Raw genomic sequence first — 19,915 nt, 5'->3', positions numbered from 1 at the left:
TGGGACAGTAAGGGCAATGAAAGGCAAGGGCCTGGACGTAATTACAATGTACCCATAGATCAGGCTTCTTAAAATCCTGCATCTGAAAGGATATGGTATGACCCACTTTTTCCAGCCTCTCGCTCTCTTTAAAGTGTCCTTAATCACGAACATGTTATCTTTCTATAACATAAAAAAAGGTATTTTGTTAACACACTGGAGTTCTGCTGTACAGGAGCAACAAAGAGGAGAAGGCTGAGCCCAACACTCAGCACACTGCTTGGATTTGCTGACACTCTTCACAGCAGGAGTCCTTCTAGGGAAGCACCATCCAGCCCTGCCAGTCCAGGTTAGTCTCTTTATTTACTTAAAGACAGGGGCTCTCCGCCGGGCGGTGGTGGCACACGCCTTTAATCCCAGCACTTGGGAGGCAGAGGCAGGCGAATCTTTCTGAGTCCAAGGCCAGCCTGGTCTACAGAGCGAGATCCAGGAAAGGCACAAAGCTACACAGAGAAACCCTGTCTCGAAAAAAAAAAAAAAAAAAAAGACAGGGGCTCTCAACCTAGCCCTGGCAGGCTTGGAACTCACAGAGATCCACCTGCCTCACGAATGCTGGGATTAAAGTTATCGCGCCACTATGCCAGGCTCATGGCATCTTAAGTCTACCCTAGCAAGCTTTCCCTGACAGCTCCAAATTAGAGCTAATGTCCCGCTTCTGCTCTTCATCAGCTAGTAGCTCTGGTCTAATCCATTCGATGTCGGTTCCTTGTCCTAATTTCAATTACAGTTCAGGAGATCCATGCCAGTTCTTTTCTTCGGCCATGATAGGGGTGGAACCCAGAGCTTAACATATGCTAGGCAAGAGTCCTACTACTGAATTACATCAGCACCTGCCCCAGCTTCCCTGCCCTCCCACCTTTCTTAAATAAGCTAGTTAGAGGTGGACTTCTCCAAAAAGGAAATCAAATATGTCAGGTGACTAAACTAGACAAGCAATCTAGTTTAGTCTCCTAGACTCCATGACTAGAAAAGGCTTCACACAGGAGCCAAGAGGGTAGCAGGGAGGGGTAGGACAGGACCTGGAGGGAAAGGGAGGGGAGGGCTTGTTCCAAAGGAAAATGGCCAGAGGAAAGATCACACCTTCTTGTGAGCTCCCAAAACTCACATCTTTGGCTGCTCACCCTGAGTCTGTGGTTTACTTGTAACAGTCTACCTCCAACCCAATATTAGAAAAGCAGAAGGCAGCCGGCAGTGGTGGCACACGCCTTTAATCCCAGCCCTCGGGAGGCAGAGCCAGGCGGATCTCTGTGAGTTCGAGGCCAGCTTGGTCTACAGAGCGAGATCCAAGACATACACCAAAACGACACAGAGAAACCCTATCTCGGAGAAAAAGAGAAAAAAAAGGAAAGCAGCAGAAGGCAAGTCCACTGTCCAAAATGTTTCTATAGCCTCAGTATCTAGTCCCAGGGAGGGATCTCATGAATGCTGACTGGATGAGGGGTGGGCAGGAGGAGGGTTGTGCTGGGGTCACACAATAAGGTCAGGAAATAGCTTTCAAATTAAGGGATACAGAGTGACCAATAAGAACCAGACACTAGCCAGGAATGGAGGCTGAGGCAAGAGAATCTTTGTGAGTCTGAGGCTAGCCTGGTTGACAGTAAGTTTCAGGCCAGTCAGAATTTACATAGTGAGAACTTGTCTATTAAAAAAAAGGAAAAAGATAAAGAAGAAAAAAAAAAAGGACACTGTGTAGCTGCAGAAGCAGTAAGGGGAAGGGCTGAAAAGACATCTAGGTAAAACTCTAAGGTGTCAAAAAATAAAAAATAAAAAAAAATAAAAAAAAATAAAAACTCTAAGGTGTCTGGAATTTGCTCTGCAGGTAATAAGCAGGGTAGAGCGGGAGGAAGGATCAAAGCGTAGGAAGTTCAATCTGCCAGCCAGCAAAGGAAGGAATACCAGGGAGAGAGAGCTCTGCTCAGTCCCACTCAGTGAGTGAACCAATGACAAGAGTGGCTGTTGTCTCATGTACCCACCTCCGGTCCTCCCGGTGCTCAAAGTACCCACGGCCCCGATTCTCTTCAAAAGGCCTCTTTCGACTCTGGAACTGTTGTCTGTCTGGCTTGAGCTGTGAGGCTTCAGGGGGGAGGAAGCTAGGTGGTGCTTCCTGCTTCATTTCTGTCTTCAGTTCCACTGTCAGGATGAATCAGGACGGTCAAGACAGTTGGAAAACCCTCCGGTTACTACGTCTCCAATCCCTTTTACCCAAGATGATGCTGGCAGGCTTGTGACTACAATGAAGGGCTGTGCTCCAGAGACCTACTGAGTGAGCCAAGGAGGCCAGGATGATGTAAGGCTGGATGGGTGACAGTATACTAGCCAGGTAACACTCAGGCCTTCAACACTAAAAAGGACAAGATCCCTCAGATGACCCAAAGGTAGAACAATGGTTTTTGGCTAATGTTCTGAAGGTTCATAAATGCTGACTCAAAAGTTACTACCTTGGCTTACACCAAGAGGGAGTGAGACCTAAGAGCCTGCGAAGATCCTGTAAACTCTGAGAAGCAAGAGTTAAAGTGTCTCTTCCCAGAGAATTTGTGTGCCTCATTCTTACAGAGCTTCTTTCTGACAAAGCCAAGGCAGAAGGTGGACTCAGCAGAGTACTATGGATCTACAGCAAACTCTACTGGCTTCAGTCACTTTCTACAAAGCCCAACCAACTGAGTGGGAGGGTCAGCCATTCAGCTCTTCTTGAAGCCTCATTAAATCACACCAAGACGTCAAGGTGGGATGATATTTGGAAAGTCCCAGACAGATCCCATGAATTGATAGCTAACAAAGAGCAAGCTATGGATTCATAGGGCCTTACTTTTGAGAGGGTGCTGAAGGGGCACCACCTACCTACTGCTGATGTTCATCCCAGCACTCTGCTCAAGTCACTCCCTAGCTTTGGCACATAGACTCAATCTCCTCGTCAATGTTCCTGGTTCTAAAGGGCAGAGACTAGGTTCCATTTTTTTGATGGCTGCCTCCATGACTTAAGCATAAACTAGACTCAGAGGCCACTGGTGGTTGTAAAACCAGCTCCTTGGGCCAAATGACCCCACAAGTCCCACAGAGCCTGTGGTGGTTTGAATAGGAATGGCCCCCAGAGTCATGCGTTTGAATGCTTAACCCATAAGGAGTGGCACTATTAGGGGGTTGGGCCTCGTTGGAGGAAGTGTGTGTGTCACTGTGGGGGCAGGTTCTGAGGTCCCAGATGCTCAAGCTCAGGCTCAGTTCTTTTCCCGAGGCCTGCCTATCTGGATGTAGAACTCGCAGCTCCTTCTCCAGCACCATGCCTGCGTGCAAACAGCCATGTCCCACCATGACAATGGACTAAACCACTTAACTGTAAGCCAGCCCAATTAAACGTGTCCCCTTCTAAGAGTTGCTGTGGTCACTGTGTCTCTTCACAGCAATAGAAGCCCTGAGACACAGCCTGACACAAATCTATAGTTTAACCTACATTCTTTAGTGTCCCTAGTCACTCCTACTCTCACCCTACACAAGTACCCACCAGGGGCTTTTACTTTGTGGATGAGGCAGAATGGAATTTGATAGGATCACTAGATTCACTAGAAAAGGCACTGGAGCTAGCTATGGTGATTCCTACACAGTCAGACTTTCATGGGAGAAATACAACTCATGTACCAAGAACATTGGTCTGAGCTGGTTTCTTGGGTTTTAGCTTTGCCATCAGACCAGTCACCTCCTCTCATAAACGGGGGAGAAGCTAGGTGGATCCTATCTGTCTCCCTGCTTATTATGGAAAACAATTATTATTGTTTACATATTATTACATATTATTGCAGACAATAATATAGTACATGTTTTAGAAGTGCAGAGTTTAAATACACAATATGAAGTTATTTCAATCTAGGACTTCTCAGAGCCTTTAATGAACATAATAAATCTCCATGTGGCAATACAACTATGCTGCATTTTTCTATATAGCTGTCTGGCTAAGGAACCCCTTTCCAATGAGTAGTCTCCTGGAGCGGTGTTCTTCAGAACACAGCGAGCACCACAGTGGATTCAGAAAGCTGTTTCTGGCTCCCACATTACATGACTCTAAGGCTCAGGCAGCAGCCCCCATGTCTAAACCCTCTAGGGCACTAACACCTGAAAAGATACCAGGAAGCCAGACTTGAGTTATTTTCTTCAAAACTAAACAGAACTGGGAGAGAAATGGAGGCAGAAGGACCAGGAGTACAAAGCCAGTCCCAACTCCTTTTGCAGTTTAAGGTAGCTTGAACAACCTAGTAAGGATGTTATCCCAAAAATAAACCAAAACAAGAACAAAACCCTCAACTCCAAACAGAACAAAACCAAAATCCCAACCCAAATAAAACCTTGCCAGAAGGACAAAGGCCAGAAGAGAAAGATACAAGGTCTTACTTGGATTGTTTCCTTCAAGAAAGAAAGTGTGGGAGCCTTCCTTCCTACCTGGGCGATAGGCCTGCTGCTGTGGCTCCATGTCTAATGGTCTCCTGTCATAGCCTGACTCGTTTTCTTGCTTGATGACCGGCGTCTCATAGAATTGGTTCTGCCTGGTAATATTGTCCATGACATCTTAAGGTTTAAAAAAAAAAAAAATCAGTTAGATGAATACATTTGAAAGGAGTCTTGTAACTAACACATCATCCTTATTGGTGTGAATCAGACTGTCAGAAGGCAAAGAATAACACCTTTAGATGGAAATCTATTTAGGCAAGGGGTGTTTCCAGATGCCTATGGGTACGTACTCTGTGTCTCAAAAGTCTACAAACAGATCTGCAACTGTGCTCCATAGAAACTGAATACATTAAACCAACTGAGGAAGAAGTTCGTCCATTAAGTAGCCTCAAGGGTGGGAGCCACTTGAAGATGTACCAGGCACTTCACTGAGCAGCTAATACTGATCTCTACTTTAAGGTGTATTGCTCAGAGTTTACTTCAGGGCCCAGTCTTCAAAACTTAGAGCACAAACCAACCCTCTCACTAGTCCCATCCATCTGTGATTTGAACATTCTTGACTGCCCCTGTCTTTTGCTGTACATGTATCTCCAGAACAGTCAACACAATGTACAAACCTCTGGAATCGTGGTAATAGCCTCCAGGCTCACTAGGAATAGGCCACCAAATAGGTGGAATTAGAAGTGGTTAGGAAATGTGTTCTGTCGGTCCAGGAGGTGAGGAAAAGGGGTAAGAATAGCAATAGTAACTACTTATGAAATGTATGCCGTACATCAGACCCTGAGATACTGGTGAGTATGAACTTGCCCCACTGAAGCATCCAGTTTAGGGAGACAGACACACATTAACAGACATTTATAGTACAAAATTATGTATCGACTGTCTATGAAGCACCAAGAGCTGAGAACGGGATCCAGGAAGGAACAGATGAGCCTCAACTCAAAGGCTCCAGTCAAAAGCTCAGTGATGAGGATAGAGAACATTCCTGGGGAAGGACACCATCTCCTGTGAGAAGCTTAGAAATAGAACTACAACAGAAACAAAGTAAGAGAGAACTTGATGAGCTTCGGATGGGCAGCACGCAGCTCCCTGTCCCTGGGGTAAGTGTGCTGATGGGTGCCTCCAGAGCCCTGCTAGAAGCTGTGCCAGGAGCAGCGAGGCAGAACCACAGGGAAGGATAGACTATTCTGCCACTTGTTAACTGATTGGACTCTTTCTCAGAGGACAAATACATCTGGGCACAAACTAGGTGCAGCCCAAAGGGAGGAAAGCCTGAAGTGTCTGTTTACCAAGGATGAAGAAAGTGCTGGAGAGGGACCTGAAGGGGGCTTAGAGCATTTTGTCGTAGATATGTTGGGGGGGGGGGGCACATGACATGACAGGGAACAGAATATCTCCTTAATTGGAACACAAGGTCTCCTCAAACCATTCTGCTTCCTCCAGAGCCTCAGGACAGTGTTTTCCCCAGAAAGCCCATGTTGTCTCTCCTAGTAGACTGGCTAGGGAAGATATGATTCTGGGATCCTTTTCTACTGTCTACATTCCCATAACAACAGGCAACCCTGGTGTGAAGTCCCTCAGACATAAGATCTCACTACTGACAACTCTGGGAGGCCACCCCCCCCCCCAGCTGAGGACTGAACCCAGGGCCTTGTGCTTACAAGGCAAATGCTCTACCACTGAGCTAAATCCCCAACCCCTGGGAGGACACTTTTATCATTCCCATTTTACAAGGAGACCAGGCTCAGAGGGTAAATGATTTGCTTAACTCCAAAAAAAAAAAAAAAAAACAAAAAAAAACAAAAAAAAACAAAAAAAAAAACCCTGCCTGAGTCTACAGTTTGTGCTCCGAAGCATCATCAACTCACTTTCCCAAAACCCTTCTGGAAGAAGCAAGGTTAGTTAAGGCTGCACCCTTGCTGCTCCTTCCTAAGTCGTTCTTGCCAGGGTTCTTCAGCTCTAGACACAGTCACAGTGGCCACTCCTCCCTTCTTCCTGCACATGTAGACCCAGGGTGGTCCCTCCACAGGTTCCCACCTCTCATGAACAAGTGAGTACTGGATACCAATCCCAAGACTGCTTGAAGGCCTCGTTTTTCTCTCTCATGTTTAGTCCCAAGTCTCACAGTGATTTCTTCTCAGAGAAACACTCTAAGCCTTGGATGCCTTGGTGTCTAATTCCAGGTTCCCTCTCATACCAGGGTCTCCTTTACTCACAGGATGGCAGTTCCACTCTAATCCCAACTCTTAGAGACACACTTCCTGGATGATCAAGTTCCCCCATGTCCCCTGAGCACACAAGTCACTGTTTCTGGGGACTCAGGAGCACTCTCTTGTGAAGGAATACTCCCTCAGCTCCAATATGAGGCCTCCAGCCAAATCAACAGGTTTCCTTTCTTCTTCAAATCCTCCATGCTTCCCTCCCCCACATTTGCTAGCTGCAAACTCCCTATGGGACACAAAAGTTCTCTGCCCACCACACAACACAGTTCATCCACTTGCTACCAACTTATTCTCCCCAACTCCAGTTATCCCTGTTTTGAAAACTACCCAGAGCTAACAATGCAGGGCCATTCAGCAGGAGCCACGGGGTGTTGTCTTAAGAGCATCCCCAATTCTAGACCCCCTAGCTCTTTTGTCCATTAAAACATACTGTCTTTCCTTGCCACCAAAGCTCTTGTGCCTCCTCTAGAAGCCAACTAGATAACCCAGATCTCCCAGTACCAAATATCCGAGTTGTGCCTGTCCTCAAGGTTGGACCTGTAACTGAAATGCAGGAGTTGGGTTGTGGGGGGAGGAGGGGAACACGGGACGACCCAATCTTTTGCTGGCTTTTCATTATTACCTGAAAGCTCACCTGTCAAGCATCGAAGCGCTTGGCCCATCTCCCCAGCCTCGGACACCAGCAGCTCTACAGCACCATTCCACCCCCCAGCACTAAGCAGATCTCCCGTATCTCATCCGACCGCAAAATCGGAGATCCCCTATCCTCATAATTCTCCCAGTCCTGCACCGTTGGCTATTCTTCCCCCTACCTGGAAATCCGGCTTTTGAGACCCAGCCCAAACGGTGGACTGGCACGGCCACCCAAGATGTCAACTCAAAGCCCAGCTAGAATCACCATTTTCCAAGACCCTCGGCGAGATACCCCTTCTTCCCCTTAAAGCTTCTAGTTCTTCCGACTCTCCTGCTCCAACAAAATAAAAAATTAAAAAAAAAAAGTTTCCGGTCTCCCAATCTCAGGATGTGGAGTCCTCCCCACTCGCTCGCTCGTACCCTAGTCGCCTTAGAAAAGAAAAAAGAAAAAAAAAAAATCCACCCCCACCCCCAGGGTTTTCCCTGCACTGAAGGCCTGGATCCGCCCTCGGGCTGCCCCGAGGCCCTGTCCGCAGATCCTTTACAGCGGCAGGTGGCGGGATCCCCGGCTCCTCAGACCATCTCCTGGATCTCTGGAGTTGACTTCCCGCGTCCCACAGCCCGTCCTCGGCCCGGACTCCAAGCTCCCCGATCCCCCGCCCCGCGCACTCTCACAATGTCCGTCCGGCCCCGAGTAGCCGCCGGGCTCCGGGTGCGGCTGCAGCCCGGGCGGCGGTGGCTGCGCGGTCCCCTCCAGCTCGGAGCCCCCCTCGGTCTCGACCTCCTCGTTGTTGTGCTCAGGTAACCCTGGTTCGTCTTCAGTCTCGAGCTCCCGCTCTTCTTCGGGCTCCTCGGCCTCCAACGCAGCCAGCAGCCGCTCTGCAAGCTCGGCCTTGAGGCCGCGAGTGTCCAGGCCGCGGCGCTGCAGCTCCTCGCGAAGTTCGTTCACCTTCAGACGGCGCACATCCATGGCCCGGGCCCCCGGGGCGGCCCCCGAGCCTGGCCCGGCCTCCCAGGGCTCTGTCCCCCCTAAACCTTGCCTGTCAGGAGGCGAAGGGGGAAAGGGGGGGGCCACTCCAATGGCGGCGGCGGCTCAAAATGGCCGCCGCCGCCGCCTCCTCCCCCTTGCCCGTTCCCGTACGCTGTAACACGGGTGTCAATTGGTCAGCGCGTAGGGCAACGGGCGCAGGCCCGGAGACTAAGCCAATCACAGTGTGGCTTTCAAAAGAACGGCAATAAGAGGGTTCAGGAGCTGCCGAAGAGGAAGCGTTAGCCTACGTCGAAGTCGCGGCCAAAGTGGAGGGCGGGAAAAGGCAAGAGGCGGAGCAAGCACTGATTGGGTGACGTCCGCGCGCCAGCCGCGGTACGGTCGAATGCAGGAAAGGGGGTGAGGATTTGGAGCAATTAGCAATGAGATCTCAGAATGATCTCCCAGTCTCTCCGAGCCGTCTTTCGCTCAGACTCTTTGTAAAACACATTCTGACTGGTCTAGATCTCCCGCCCCTCGCGGAGTCCAAGCGGGTAAAATCACTACAACCAATCAAATGTGGTGAGAAGAGGCCAGCCAACCCTTGTCTTTCCTGTTGCCTTTCGGAAGCCGGAAGGAGATTCATTCACCGAGAGCCCGCCCCTTGCCGTTAGGGCGGTTTCAAAACAACCTGCCGGCCAATCGCAGTTACTCTTACATTTCCCCACAGCCATAGCCTGAGCGCTTTAGGAAAAGCTAACTAGATTGGTCATTCTTGAGAGGCTTGCCTAGCAAAGTTCGCGGTACAGGAATGTTTAACACAGAACGGAGATTAAGAGAATATGTTACTCGTCGTCTGTTACAAACCCAGGTGCTTTTATGAGAAATTAAAAAAAAAAAATTGGTTCTGGAGAGCGCTGAGGGGTTCAGAGCGAGGATTAGGCTAACAACGGGAGAAAAGTGCGGTAAATCGCGCCCCTCCCTTTGGTAGTACATCTCTCAAGGCGCTTTCTCTATGGTTGCAAGGACAGGCCTCTCTACACGCGATCATAGAGCCTTCCCGCTCTGGACACAGGAGCAGAAGTTTGCGGCTCTCCATCTCGAATCCTCTAACTGTTCATTCAGTCTTGCTGTCTGATGTCTATACTAACCACTTCGAACATGAGGATCCGTAATTATGCCTCGTGTTAATCCGTACACCTGTCGCCCCTAGCTCAGAAGACAAAAATTTAGTGAAATGACACCATCGAAACGCACAATGCAAAACGTCCACTATCAACCAATCCCTAGCCTTACGCTCAACAGAAGCCACACTCTCCGCTTAGATAAAGGCAAGCATCGTGCAATAAACGAATAGGCGTAACAGGCCGAGAGCATCATTTCAGGTTAAGACATCAAACGGCAGTGTAGGTGTGGCACAAGCAGAAGCATCGCACGACAAAGCTCCACTGGGACAGTTCACGCTACAAACTTACACCACAGCAACCTAGACACACAACACCCACTCAGCAGCGGGACAGACACTCACGTGGGCCCGGAGGTTCCAGTCCAGACACCCCGCCCCTTGCCCACGTCCGACTTCCTCTCTCCTCCCAGCTCCCACAACGATTTGTTTAAAAAAAAAAAAAAAAAAAACTTTATGGCCCGGATTGAACTGTACCCAGTTTTCGGCAGCCACCACTGGGGGGCGACCGGGCGCCGCCTATGGTTTTTATGTCTGCAGCCCGACACACCCAGGAACAACTGAAGACCCAGTGATTGGCCTTGGCTAGCGCGGAGTTCTTTTGTGCATCCATGCATCAAAGTGTTCTGGTCCAATCCTTGTCAATCTGAATGTTTGACTGTGTGAGAATCTTTTGTGCTAGTACTCCATAGGTCTGGGCATGTTTGTTCTTTATTGAGACAGGGTCTCATGTAGCCCAGGCTGACCTGGATCTATGTAACTAGGGATGAGCTTGAACTCTTGAGCTTCCTGCTTACACCTCTCAAGTGCTGGGAATACAGTCACACATCTGATTCTCAAGTGTGCCTAATGCTGTTCTGTGTCTCAGTTACTAAAGGTTTTTCCTATTGCTGGTGAGTACCAGCCTATTGATGTTCGCAGATTTGCCAGTGTGAGTTAATGTGTTTCTGTTACTGTGTCTTCGTATTCGTGGCTATGTCTTCATATTCGTGGCTAGGTGTACCTGTGCAAATTTAGTAATTCACATGTCTGTTACTTTGGAGCATGTGTGTAAGACCCTGTGGGGACCTCAATCTCTCTCTGTCTCCATATATACTTACATATGTGTGTATTCATATGTGTATATTGTGTGTGTGTGTGTGTGTATACACACATTCCTCAGGGCTTTCTGAGAGTCTACCTTTCCTCAGTTGTATCTATTTGTCTATGTGCATGGTTAATGTTTACCATCACTAATGAAGAAAACATTCCCAGGTCTATTAAACCCTTATTACTTTTTTTCTTATTGAGGTAGGGTCTCTCTGTAAGCCATGATGGCCTACAACTAATTCTCCATCCTTTTGCCTCTCAGGTGTTAGGATTATAGGCCTGAGCTTCTACACACAGCAGCCCTTCATTTTACAGTGGGGAAATGGAATCTCCAGGGAGAGGGGCCATATCGCAGCAGCTGAATGGACACAGGAGACAGAACAGTGATTGACAAAAGTTTTATGTGATTTGAGCCTCTCTGGAGGCACCAGAGTCCACACTTCACACAGGGATAAGGGACTGGCTCAAGGGGGCAACATGGCCCATAAGGAGGGGAGACGGTCCATCCCTTGGAGGAAAGGCATTCCCAATGCATTGCACAGGCTTAAGGTGGGGTGCACCCCACATGAGGAGAAGAGGAAGCGTAAGTGACTAAGGAGGGAAAGGCTTACAGAAGAATGCTACAAGGTTCCAACCTTGGAATCGTACCTAATATTCTAGACCTGTGGACCTTTCAAATCTCAGAACATTGGATTCCTAAATTACAGTGCTTAGAGCTTTAATATTTTTAGAAACATGTATTCTCGGGTCTTTAATTAAGTGCTAGAAAGCAGCACAGAACTTAGAGGTGTCCAGCATTAGAAATGGTTAGAACTTTGGTGTCTAGTTAGTCACAATTAACTGTGAGCCTCTTAGGACCCCGAGTCTTGGACCCACAGTATCTTACAGTGCCTGAGATCAAGAGCAGGCCAACATTAGAATTTAATAATCTGTAATCTTGGGGCATATGATGTAGAATCTTAGAGAATCTAGAACCTCAGACCAAATTTTAGATTATCATCACATCATAGCTTAGAAACTCAGTCTGGAGACTCTTAAAGCTTTTGAATTTCAAATTCTAGAACCTTATTCCCTTGAGATGCAGGGTTTTATATAAAAGAACTTATGATTGTAACGCCTCAGAGGCTGTAAATGACCATCACTGGAATCTTAGAAATTGAGAAAATAAATGTTTGAAACATTATGATCTGGAGTATTGCAACATGAAGAGCTGTTAAATCTGAGAACAGTATGCCTTAGAACCTTCATGCCTAGAACCTGTAGAATTTTAAAATCTAGAAGCTTCCACTCATAGGACCCTGGGCTCCAGAAAAATAAAGTCTAGAATCACAAGGCCTTAGATCCTGGAATCTCGGAGCTGTGCAACCGAAAACCATAAGGGCATCACCAAGAATTTTAGAACCAGAAAAATCTAGAGCCACAGAATCTCAGAGCCTTTGAACAGTGGGCCATGTCTACAACAATAGCTCTTGAGACTTAGAAACCAGGGTCTCGGTTCCTTAGATCCAAGGACTCATATCATCTTTGAGATCTAGAACCTTGAAATCTAGACTCAAACCATAGAATACAGAATGTTGGGATGTCAGATCTGAGAAGATCCTTCGAGACTGCAGCCCAACCCTTCCTTTTATGCATAGGATGTTTATGGCTCAGAAAGAAGGACACGTCTTTCTGTCTGTGCTGAATTTGAGAAGGGAGGAAAGATCATGCTGCAGTTGGGGAGAAGGTCTGGAGTGGCAAAGTGGGGGTGAGGTTCCCCCCAGTGGCAGTGCCTAGCTTGGATCCTGAGAGGGCATCCCAGGTGGAAGACTGTCTCAGGCTCCGTCCTCCTGCCCTGGGGGTGCTGGGCAGCCTCTGTCCGTGGACAGACTGGGTCCAGGAACTGTAGAAGGACAAAGGACGTAGCGTCCAGCAGCGTGGACTTCAGCTGCAGTGAGACAGCTGCAGGAATCCTTCGGATCAGGGTGGGTTGGAGGATCAGCTCCTCCAGCAGCACCACGGGGTTCAAGGTGGCTTGTGCCCTCATCCATGTTGACATAGAGGATTTCATCAGGCTCCTGAGCAGGGGGCAGAGCCTTCAATGTGTTCTCCAGGTCTTCCCGAAGCTCTGTAAAACTTGGCCGGTCCCGTGGGTTTAGCTCCCAGCACCGAGACATCAGGGCATACCTAAAGAGGTAAAGTAAAGGGTGGCTGGCTAAGCAGGGGCTTAGAAGGGGAGCATCCGAGGAGTTCAGGGGAGGCTTTAGGGGACTACAGAGAACCTCAGCAACTTAGAGCAAGATATAGGGATTTGAAAATTTCCAAGTTTCTGAGGTGGGCTGGGAAAGATCTTAGGAAACCTCTCTGGGTCTCAGGTGGTTTTTAGTGAGGGTTTGAGGGCAAAGTGTCCCAGTGTGACCACCCAGAACAGACTCTCATATCAAGGCCTGGCTCTGCCATTTACCAAGCACATTGTGGGTAGAGGAAACCTATGGGAGTCTAGGATGAATTAGAAGTCTTCTAGAGTGATTTGCATATGTCCTCAAGTTCTTATATGACACTCCACCACTCAAAAGGTCAAGGCTAAGGCCCCTCCCCTTGAGTGTACGGATTTGCTTTTGGCTCAGCAGAAGGGATGGCACACATGTGACTTTTAACACTAAGTCATAAAAGGCATTTCGGCTACCCCTTGCACATTCTCTTGGATCGTCATTTGAGGAAGCTCGAGTGGCCTAATGAAGGTCCCCACAGTAAGGAACAGGCTTCTTGCCTCAGCCATGTGAGCGTGACATCTTGAAAATGGTTGTCCAGCCTCTGGTCTTCACATGCAGCCTCCGCTACCACTTTGATAACCTTGTTACAGACCTGTAGAACCACCCTCCTAAGCTGCTCAGACTCTGATCTTCAGAAACCATGAAATAAATGTTTACTGGATTTAAAGTATTAGATTCTAGAGTGCAGTACCTCATGCAGCAGCAAATGATATGCCCTCCCTGCAGACTTCAATTTTCTCGTCTGCAAAACGGGGATAACAATGATGCCTGTCTACTCCCTTTGACTGTGGAAGGGATCCAGTGAGTCAATACAAGCAAAGCACTTGTATCATTGCCTTCCAATAAGTTCTGTAAAAGATTAGCTATTAATCTCATCCTCTTCAGCTCTAGGAGTGCCCAGTCTGAATCCCAGGCTATCTCCTCCTGACCCAAGCGACATCCTCTCTTTAACCTCAAAGCACTAGCTAAATGTTACACCCTTCTCTGCACACTGAGATGCCTCAAAGATTGATAACCATATCCTGAAGGTTTCTGCTAGCCGCTTAGAGATCTGAGAGTCTGGAGAGGGTCAATTAAACAGAATGGAGAGTTTTGCAAAGGGCACATGGGAGGTGAGGGACCATAGGAGGTTGGTGTCTCAGGGCCAGGATTGCCCAGGAAGGTTGTATGCAGTTGTTTTAAGAATACCTGGCTGCGGGCGGTGGTGGCACACACCTTTAATCGGAACACGCCTAAACTCGGGAGGCAGAGGCAGGCGGATCTCTGTGAGTTTGAGGCCAGCCTGGTCTACGGAGCGAGATCCAGGAAAGGCGCAAAGCTATACAGAGAAACCCTGTCTTGAAAAACAAAAAAAAAAAACAAAACAAAACAAAAAAAGAATACCTGGCTGAAAGCCAGGTGGTGGTGGCACACACCTTTAATCCCAGCACTCAGGAGGCAGAGGCAAGTGAATCTCTGTGAGTTTGAGGCCAGCCTGGTATACAGAGTTGAGTTCCCCAGGACAGCCAGGGCTACACAGAGAAACCCTGTCTCGAAAAACAAAAACAAAAAGAATACCTGATTGAGGTGGGAAGAGGGTTGACCAGCCTGCATTCCACACAACAGACAGAGCTGGAAAAGATACCTTGCACCCCTACTGGCTGACTAGGAGTGGCACAGCTAAGAGCATTCATGAGAGGCAAATGGGTTTCTCAATATTCTGAGGGATTGGGATTCCATGCACATTTAGCCAGTCCTGGAGATGTTGGGTGCTCTGTGTGGGTAACTGAGGGTTGGAGTAAATTCTGAAGTGGGATTGGGGAGTCCTAAAGATCCTCACAGGCCATCCAGGCAGTCCACAGGCTGTTTCAGGCGATTTCCCTGGCGTAGGTAGTCGTAAATCTCACTGTTCTCCACTCCTGGATAGGGAGTTTGGCCTCGGGTGGCGATCTCCCACATTGTCACGCCGAAAGACCACTGTCAAGAGTAGGGGAAGGCAGTGAAAGGGTCTCTCCTACACAAAGACACCTCCAACACATAAGTTCAGGCACACACTCAACACTTACAAGGGCATTTGTTGACAGCGGTATATATGTATCACAGGTATGCACAGAAAGATTTTGGCACAGGTACACACACACACACACACACACACACACGACTGACTTCAGAGGATGTAGAGATATGCACACCCATGCACACATTTACATGATGTCACCCTTCATGCCCACATTGCACACACTGTATGGCATACTTGATTACCACTGCTTCCTAACCTAAACTGCCCACCCTGCCACTATTCTAGCCATGTACATATACTATTCATACATTCCCCAAACATGTCCAGGTCCCGCAGACAGATTCCTGTGCAAGGAAGCCCACAGGTCCCTGTGAGCTCTGCAGCTTCTCAGGTCTCGTCACTTACCCCACACACTGCATGATTACCCACTCCTGGCTGGGGCACACCTACCACATCACTCTTGCTGGTGTAGACTCGATCCGCCAGACTCTCGATGGCAATCCACTTGACTGGCATCTTGGCAATGCGCCCTTGGCGGTAGTAGTCCCCATTGTAGATCTTCTTGGAGAGTCCAAAGTCTGCCACACACACGGACATGTTCTCATTCAGCCTGCTCAGATTGAGAAAAAGCAATAACGTCAGAACATGGGTCAGCTCTACCAGGAAGCCTGCTGGGCCTCAGATATGCCTCCACCTCCTGCCTGATCCCATGGTCCTGGTGTGTGTGTGGGGTATGACTCCTAAACTCTCACCCCAGTCCCATAGGGAAGTGCTTTACTTCTTCCTGCTAGACTGAGTCTGGACAAAAGGGCTTCTAGAGGCTTCTTCGGTTTTAGCTTTCTATCAGAGTCTCGAGATCCTTTTCAAACTCCTGAGTCCTTGGTTCTTTTTTTTTTGGTTTTTCGAGACAGGGTTTCTCTGTGTAGCTTTGCGCCTTTCCTGGGACTCACTTGGTAGCCCAGGCTGGCCTCGAACTCACAGAGATCCGCCTGGCTCTGCCTCCCCAGTGCTGGGATTAAAGGCGTGTGCCACCACCGCCCGGCTCTTTTTTTTTTTTTAATTAAAAAAATTTATTATTTCAATTATGTGTATGTGAATGCCTGCGTGTAGGTTTGTGCATATGAGTACAGGTGTCCGGAGGCCAGAAGTGTAGGATCTCCTTGGAGCTGGAGTCACAGTTGTAAACCGATGATGTGGGTACTGGGAAGTGAACTTGGGTCTTATATGGAAGAGCAGTAAGCACTCTTAGACCCTGAGCCATTTCTCCAGTACACCCCCTTTTATTTAGTACTCTTGATGTATACAAAATACACAGAAATGTGCACATCATTAGTGGTGGTCTCACATACCTGTAATATCAGCAATTGAAAGGCTGAGGCAGGAGGATTATGTGTTCAAGGTCAGTGTGGTCTACATCATGAGTTCCAGGCAATCCTGAGTAGTATAGTTGTATAGTCTCAACACGCACACACACACACACACACACACACACACACACACACACACAAAACAAAACAAAAAAAAAAACACAACAAGCCAAGAATGATGATGTATATCTCTAATCTCAGCACTTGGGAGGTAGAGGAAGAAGGATTCATTCAAAGTCACCTTTGGCTGCATAGTAAGTTCAAGGCCAACCTGAGTTGTATGAGACCCTGTTTCAAGAAAACAAACTATGGAGGCTGCAGAGATGGCTCAGCAGTTAAGAGCACTTGTTACTCTTGAAGAGGACCTGGGTTTGATTCCCAGCATCCAGTGGTGGCTCACAACCATCCATAACTCATCCATACACATAAAATAAGTAAATTAAAAAAAAAAAAAGCAATGAGCCTGGAGAGATATCTCAACAGTTAAGAGCACAGAGCATGCGTTTTAACTGAGGACCCAGGTTTGATTCCCAGCACCCATGTAGCAGCTCATAGCACTCTTTAACTCTCGTGTCCTCTTCTGGTCTGTTTGGGCACTGGTCACAGGTAGTGTACACACATGTAGTCAAAATACCTAAACTTATAAAATACAAATAAATAAATCTTTTTAAAAAGCCAAATAAAACCAAACAAAGGTGGACAAAACAAACAAAAAAAACCAAAAAAAAAAAAAAAACCAAACAAAAAACACTGACCCCAAAAAAACCAACAAAGAAACAAAGCAAAAACCTCACATGGTGTGTATCAGGATGGGCACAAATGATAACTAAACACATCCATATATCCAGCATCTACATTAAAAAAAAAAAAAGTCCAAGACTTTCATGCCAGTGAATACCATCCAGCAAACACCACCTTTTAAATAGAGGACGTCGTATCAGCCAACTGGCCTTGACTTGAACAAAAGAATATGTCATTAATTAATTAATTTTGTTTCGTTTTTTTAAGACAGGGTTTCTCTGTGCAGCCTTGGCTGTCCTGGAACTCGCTCTGTAGGCCAGGCTGGCCTCGAACTCACAGAGATCTGCCTGCTTCTGCCTCCTGAGTGCCGGGATTAAAGCCGTGTGCCACCACCGCCTGGCTGAGACTAATATTCTAAGATTATGATGGCCTGCCCTCCACCTTCATCTTTTAATTCCAATTCAGGCCTATTTTCTGTTTGTGTTTTTCTGCAGAGTCCCCTTATCCAATGTGGCTCTCCTCCAGAGTAGTCCTAGGGAAGACACTCAGTGTCAAAGAGACAGAAATGAGGCTCATATTACCACCACCTGTCACCTCTGTCCCTTCATTCACCTCAGGCTGTACAATAAGCTGCCCCTGCCTCCCATTTCTTCTATCTCCACATCTAAATCCTCCAAGACCTCAGTTTAGCCAGGAGTGGTGGTGCACGCCTTTATTCCCATCACTCAGGAGGCAGGGACAGGAGGATCTCTGTGAGCTTAAGGCCAGCCTAGCCTGGTCTACATAGCAGCTTTCAAGACAGCCAGGGTTCCACCCAAACAAACAAACAACAATAAAGACCTCAGTTTCAGGACCTCTCTAGAAAGCCTTCCCCACCTCCTTGCTGGTGTTCTCTTATGATATGGATATGAAGTGTCACCCTGCAAAAGGTGATGTGCTCAAGGCTTGGTCCCCAGCTGGTGATGCTCTGGAGAGCTGCCCAATGGGATGTTATCCAGAGAAAAGTTCACAACTGAGTGGTTACTATGAGACAGTATCTAGCTGAAGGAATTAGATCACTGGGGTGGTACCTCTGATGGGGCTCTGTGTCTCTCCGATTTCCTGCTCCCACAAGGTAAGCAGCTCTGCCTTTACCATGCTGTCCATCACCATCCCACACCTTCCCACCTGGCTCATCCCAGGTGACCATGACCTGGAATCCTTCTTTCCTCTTCCACTTGGTTTTCTTAGGTTTGTCACAGCCACAAAAAGTTGAGGGCCACACCTTTTTAACCTTGTCTGGGAGTCCAACTTTCCCTAATGGCTCGTTTCTCTGTCATCCTGGGGAATGGGGAGGAAGCTCCTTGAGGAAAGAGGGGCTTTCCAGCGGACTTGCAACTCACATGCAGTTCCTAGCAGCCAGGTCCCGGTGTATGAATCTCTTGGTACTTAGGTACTCCATACCACTGGCAATGTCGGCCATGAACTTCACCAGCATCTGAGTAGGCAAGAACTGGGGAGTGTGGCCAAGAGAGGGCGTGGTCAGAAGAGTCATAAAAGTGCCCCACTCCAGCTGGGCAGCTTGATGCACACCTTAGTCCCGCCTTTAATCCCAGCACTCAGGAGGCAGGCTCATCTCTGTGAGTTCAAGGCCAGCCTGGTCTACAGAGTGAGTTCCAGGACAGGCACCAAGACTACACAGAGAAACCCTGTCTTATTCCTCAGCCCTCCTTCCTTCCCTGTGTGTGCCTAGCTAGGTCTGCTGTGGTTTTCCAGGCCTTTGAGAACATCAACTTTTCCTGTAGCTTTTCCATAGATAAGAGGATCCTAGAAAATCTACCCCTCTCTGACTTGGTGGGCTATTGTTTTAGCTTCTGACATACACTTCAGACAGGGGCCCTTTCGTGGTCTTCAGACCCTGGGCCATGCTAAGCATTTGGTTGGAATCAGATTCCTGCCTGGATCTCCCAATAGCTCCTCAGTCAAGGACACCCCTTTAGTCAGGCCCTTCCCTCCAGCCAAATTAATTCCAAGGCCTCCTTATCATCCTTCCTTCTGCATTTCCTTAGTAGCACTCAATGCTCTTGCTTCTTTCGGTTAATTTATTTATTGCCTTGTCCGTCCCTGCAGTACAGGATCCACAGAGCAAGCTTGAGGTAAACTGTCTCCTTCCTTCTCCATAGCTAGGAGGTCTGCATGAATACTAATGGACCGGAAGAAGAAATGCTCCTCACCACTGGCTGGTCCCCGAGCCGGGAATACAGGAGAAAACTGTGTAGGTCTCCATGTTTCATGAAAGGCAAGATGACTACAGGCTCTGGGAAACCCTCTCGGTCAGAACCCTGGAAACAGACACCTGAGCACCCCCCACACACAAGGAAGATCGGTCATTCCGGGTAGGCTCTTTTGAGGGGAATCCAACCCCACTCCCAGACAGACTCAGCCTCCCCTTTCCCCACTCCCTCAAATCTAATCTCCGCATTATTTGGGAGAGGGTGGTAAGGACATGGTGGCTTCCTTCAGAGAAGCCATTTCCCAGGGATGTTTCCGGAGCCCTCCTGGGGACCTCCGCTATTTCTGGGAACAGTTCAGAGGTCACATTCCAAGTGGAGGGAGCAAAAGAAGGGGAGCTTGCTGATCCTGAAGGAGAGGCGAGTGGGGAGCCAGGAAGATTGATCTTTCCAGTACAGAAGGAGGTGGTCTGTGCTCTGGGGTGGCCCTGAGGGAACATGCCCCTCCCTCACCAATGAGCCTCATGACGTTGGGGTGGTCGAATTCCTTCATGCAGACAGCTTCACTCAGGAAATCCTCCAGCTCTGATCTTGTGCAGATGGCAACTTAGGAGAGAAAGGGAGGTGAGTGAGAAGGGAGGGGGGAGGGAGGGAGGGAGAGGACTCCTTCCCTCCTCCAGCCTCATCACCACTCATCTTCATCCAACAGTATTACTGAATCTTAAGATTCCAGACTCACTGTTTTACTTATGTTAAATTATTTTATCCTCAATAGATGT

General features: G+C 48.1%; 2 protein-coding genes across 5 annotated transcripts in view; both read right to left on the bottom strand.

The window, feature by feature from the left end:
• Hnrnpul1 (heterogeneous nuclear ribonucleoprotein U like 1) overlaps positions 1–8,933 on the bottom strand; it is a 36,297-nt gene extending 27,364 nt beyond the window's left edge. Inside the window, exons 1-3 of the mRNA XM_059279820.1 lie at positions 8,004–8,933; positions 4,465–4,590; positions 2,013–2,169 (exon numbers count right to left, since the gene is read on the bottom strand). Coding sequence (XP_059135803.1) covers positions 2,013–2,169; positions 4,465–4,590; positions 8,004–8,298 — 578 coding nt within the window. The 5' untranslated portion in view covers positions 8,299–8,933. The remainder of the gene's footprint in view (positions 1–2,012; positions 2,170–4,464; positions 4,591–8,003) is intronic.
• A 2,404-nt stretch (positions 8,934–11,337) lies between these two features.
• Axl (AXL receptor tyrosine kinase) overlaps positions 11,338–19,915 on the bottom strand; it is a 33,513-nt gene continuing 24,935 nt past the window's right edge. For all 4 annotated transcript variants that reach the window (XM_059279780.1, XM_059279789.1, XM_059279796.1 and 1 more), the window contains 6 exons: positions 19,650–19,742; positions 19,140–19,261; positions 18,309–18,418; positions 15,269–15,428; positions 14,639–14,775; positions 11,338–12,733 (listed from right to left, as the gene is read on the bottom strand). In XM_059279780.1, coding sequence (XP_059135763.1) covers positions 12,382–12,733; positions 14,639–14,775; positions 15,269–15,428; positions 18,309–18,418; positions 19,140–19,261; positions 19,650–19,742 — 974 coding nt within the window. In that variant the 3' untranslated portion in view covers positions 11,338–12,381. The remainder of the gene's footprint in view (positions 12,734–14,638; positions 14,776–15,268; positions 15,429–18,308; positions 18,419–19,139; positions 19,262–19,649; positions 19,743–19,915) is intronic.

This window comes from Peromyscus eremicus, chromosome 1 (genome assembly GCF_949786415.1).
Source record: "Peromyscus eremicus chromosome 1, PerEre_H2_v1, whole genome shotgun sequence".
NCBI lineage: Eukaryota > Metazoa > Chordata > Mammalia > Rodentia > Cricetidae > Peromyscus > Peromyscus eremicus.
Note: the sequence above shows the minus strand (reverse complement) of the source record. Positions and strands in the feature narration are given on the sequence as shown.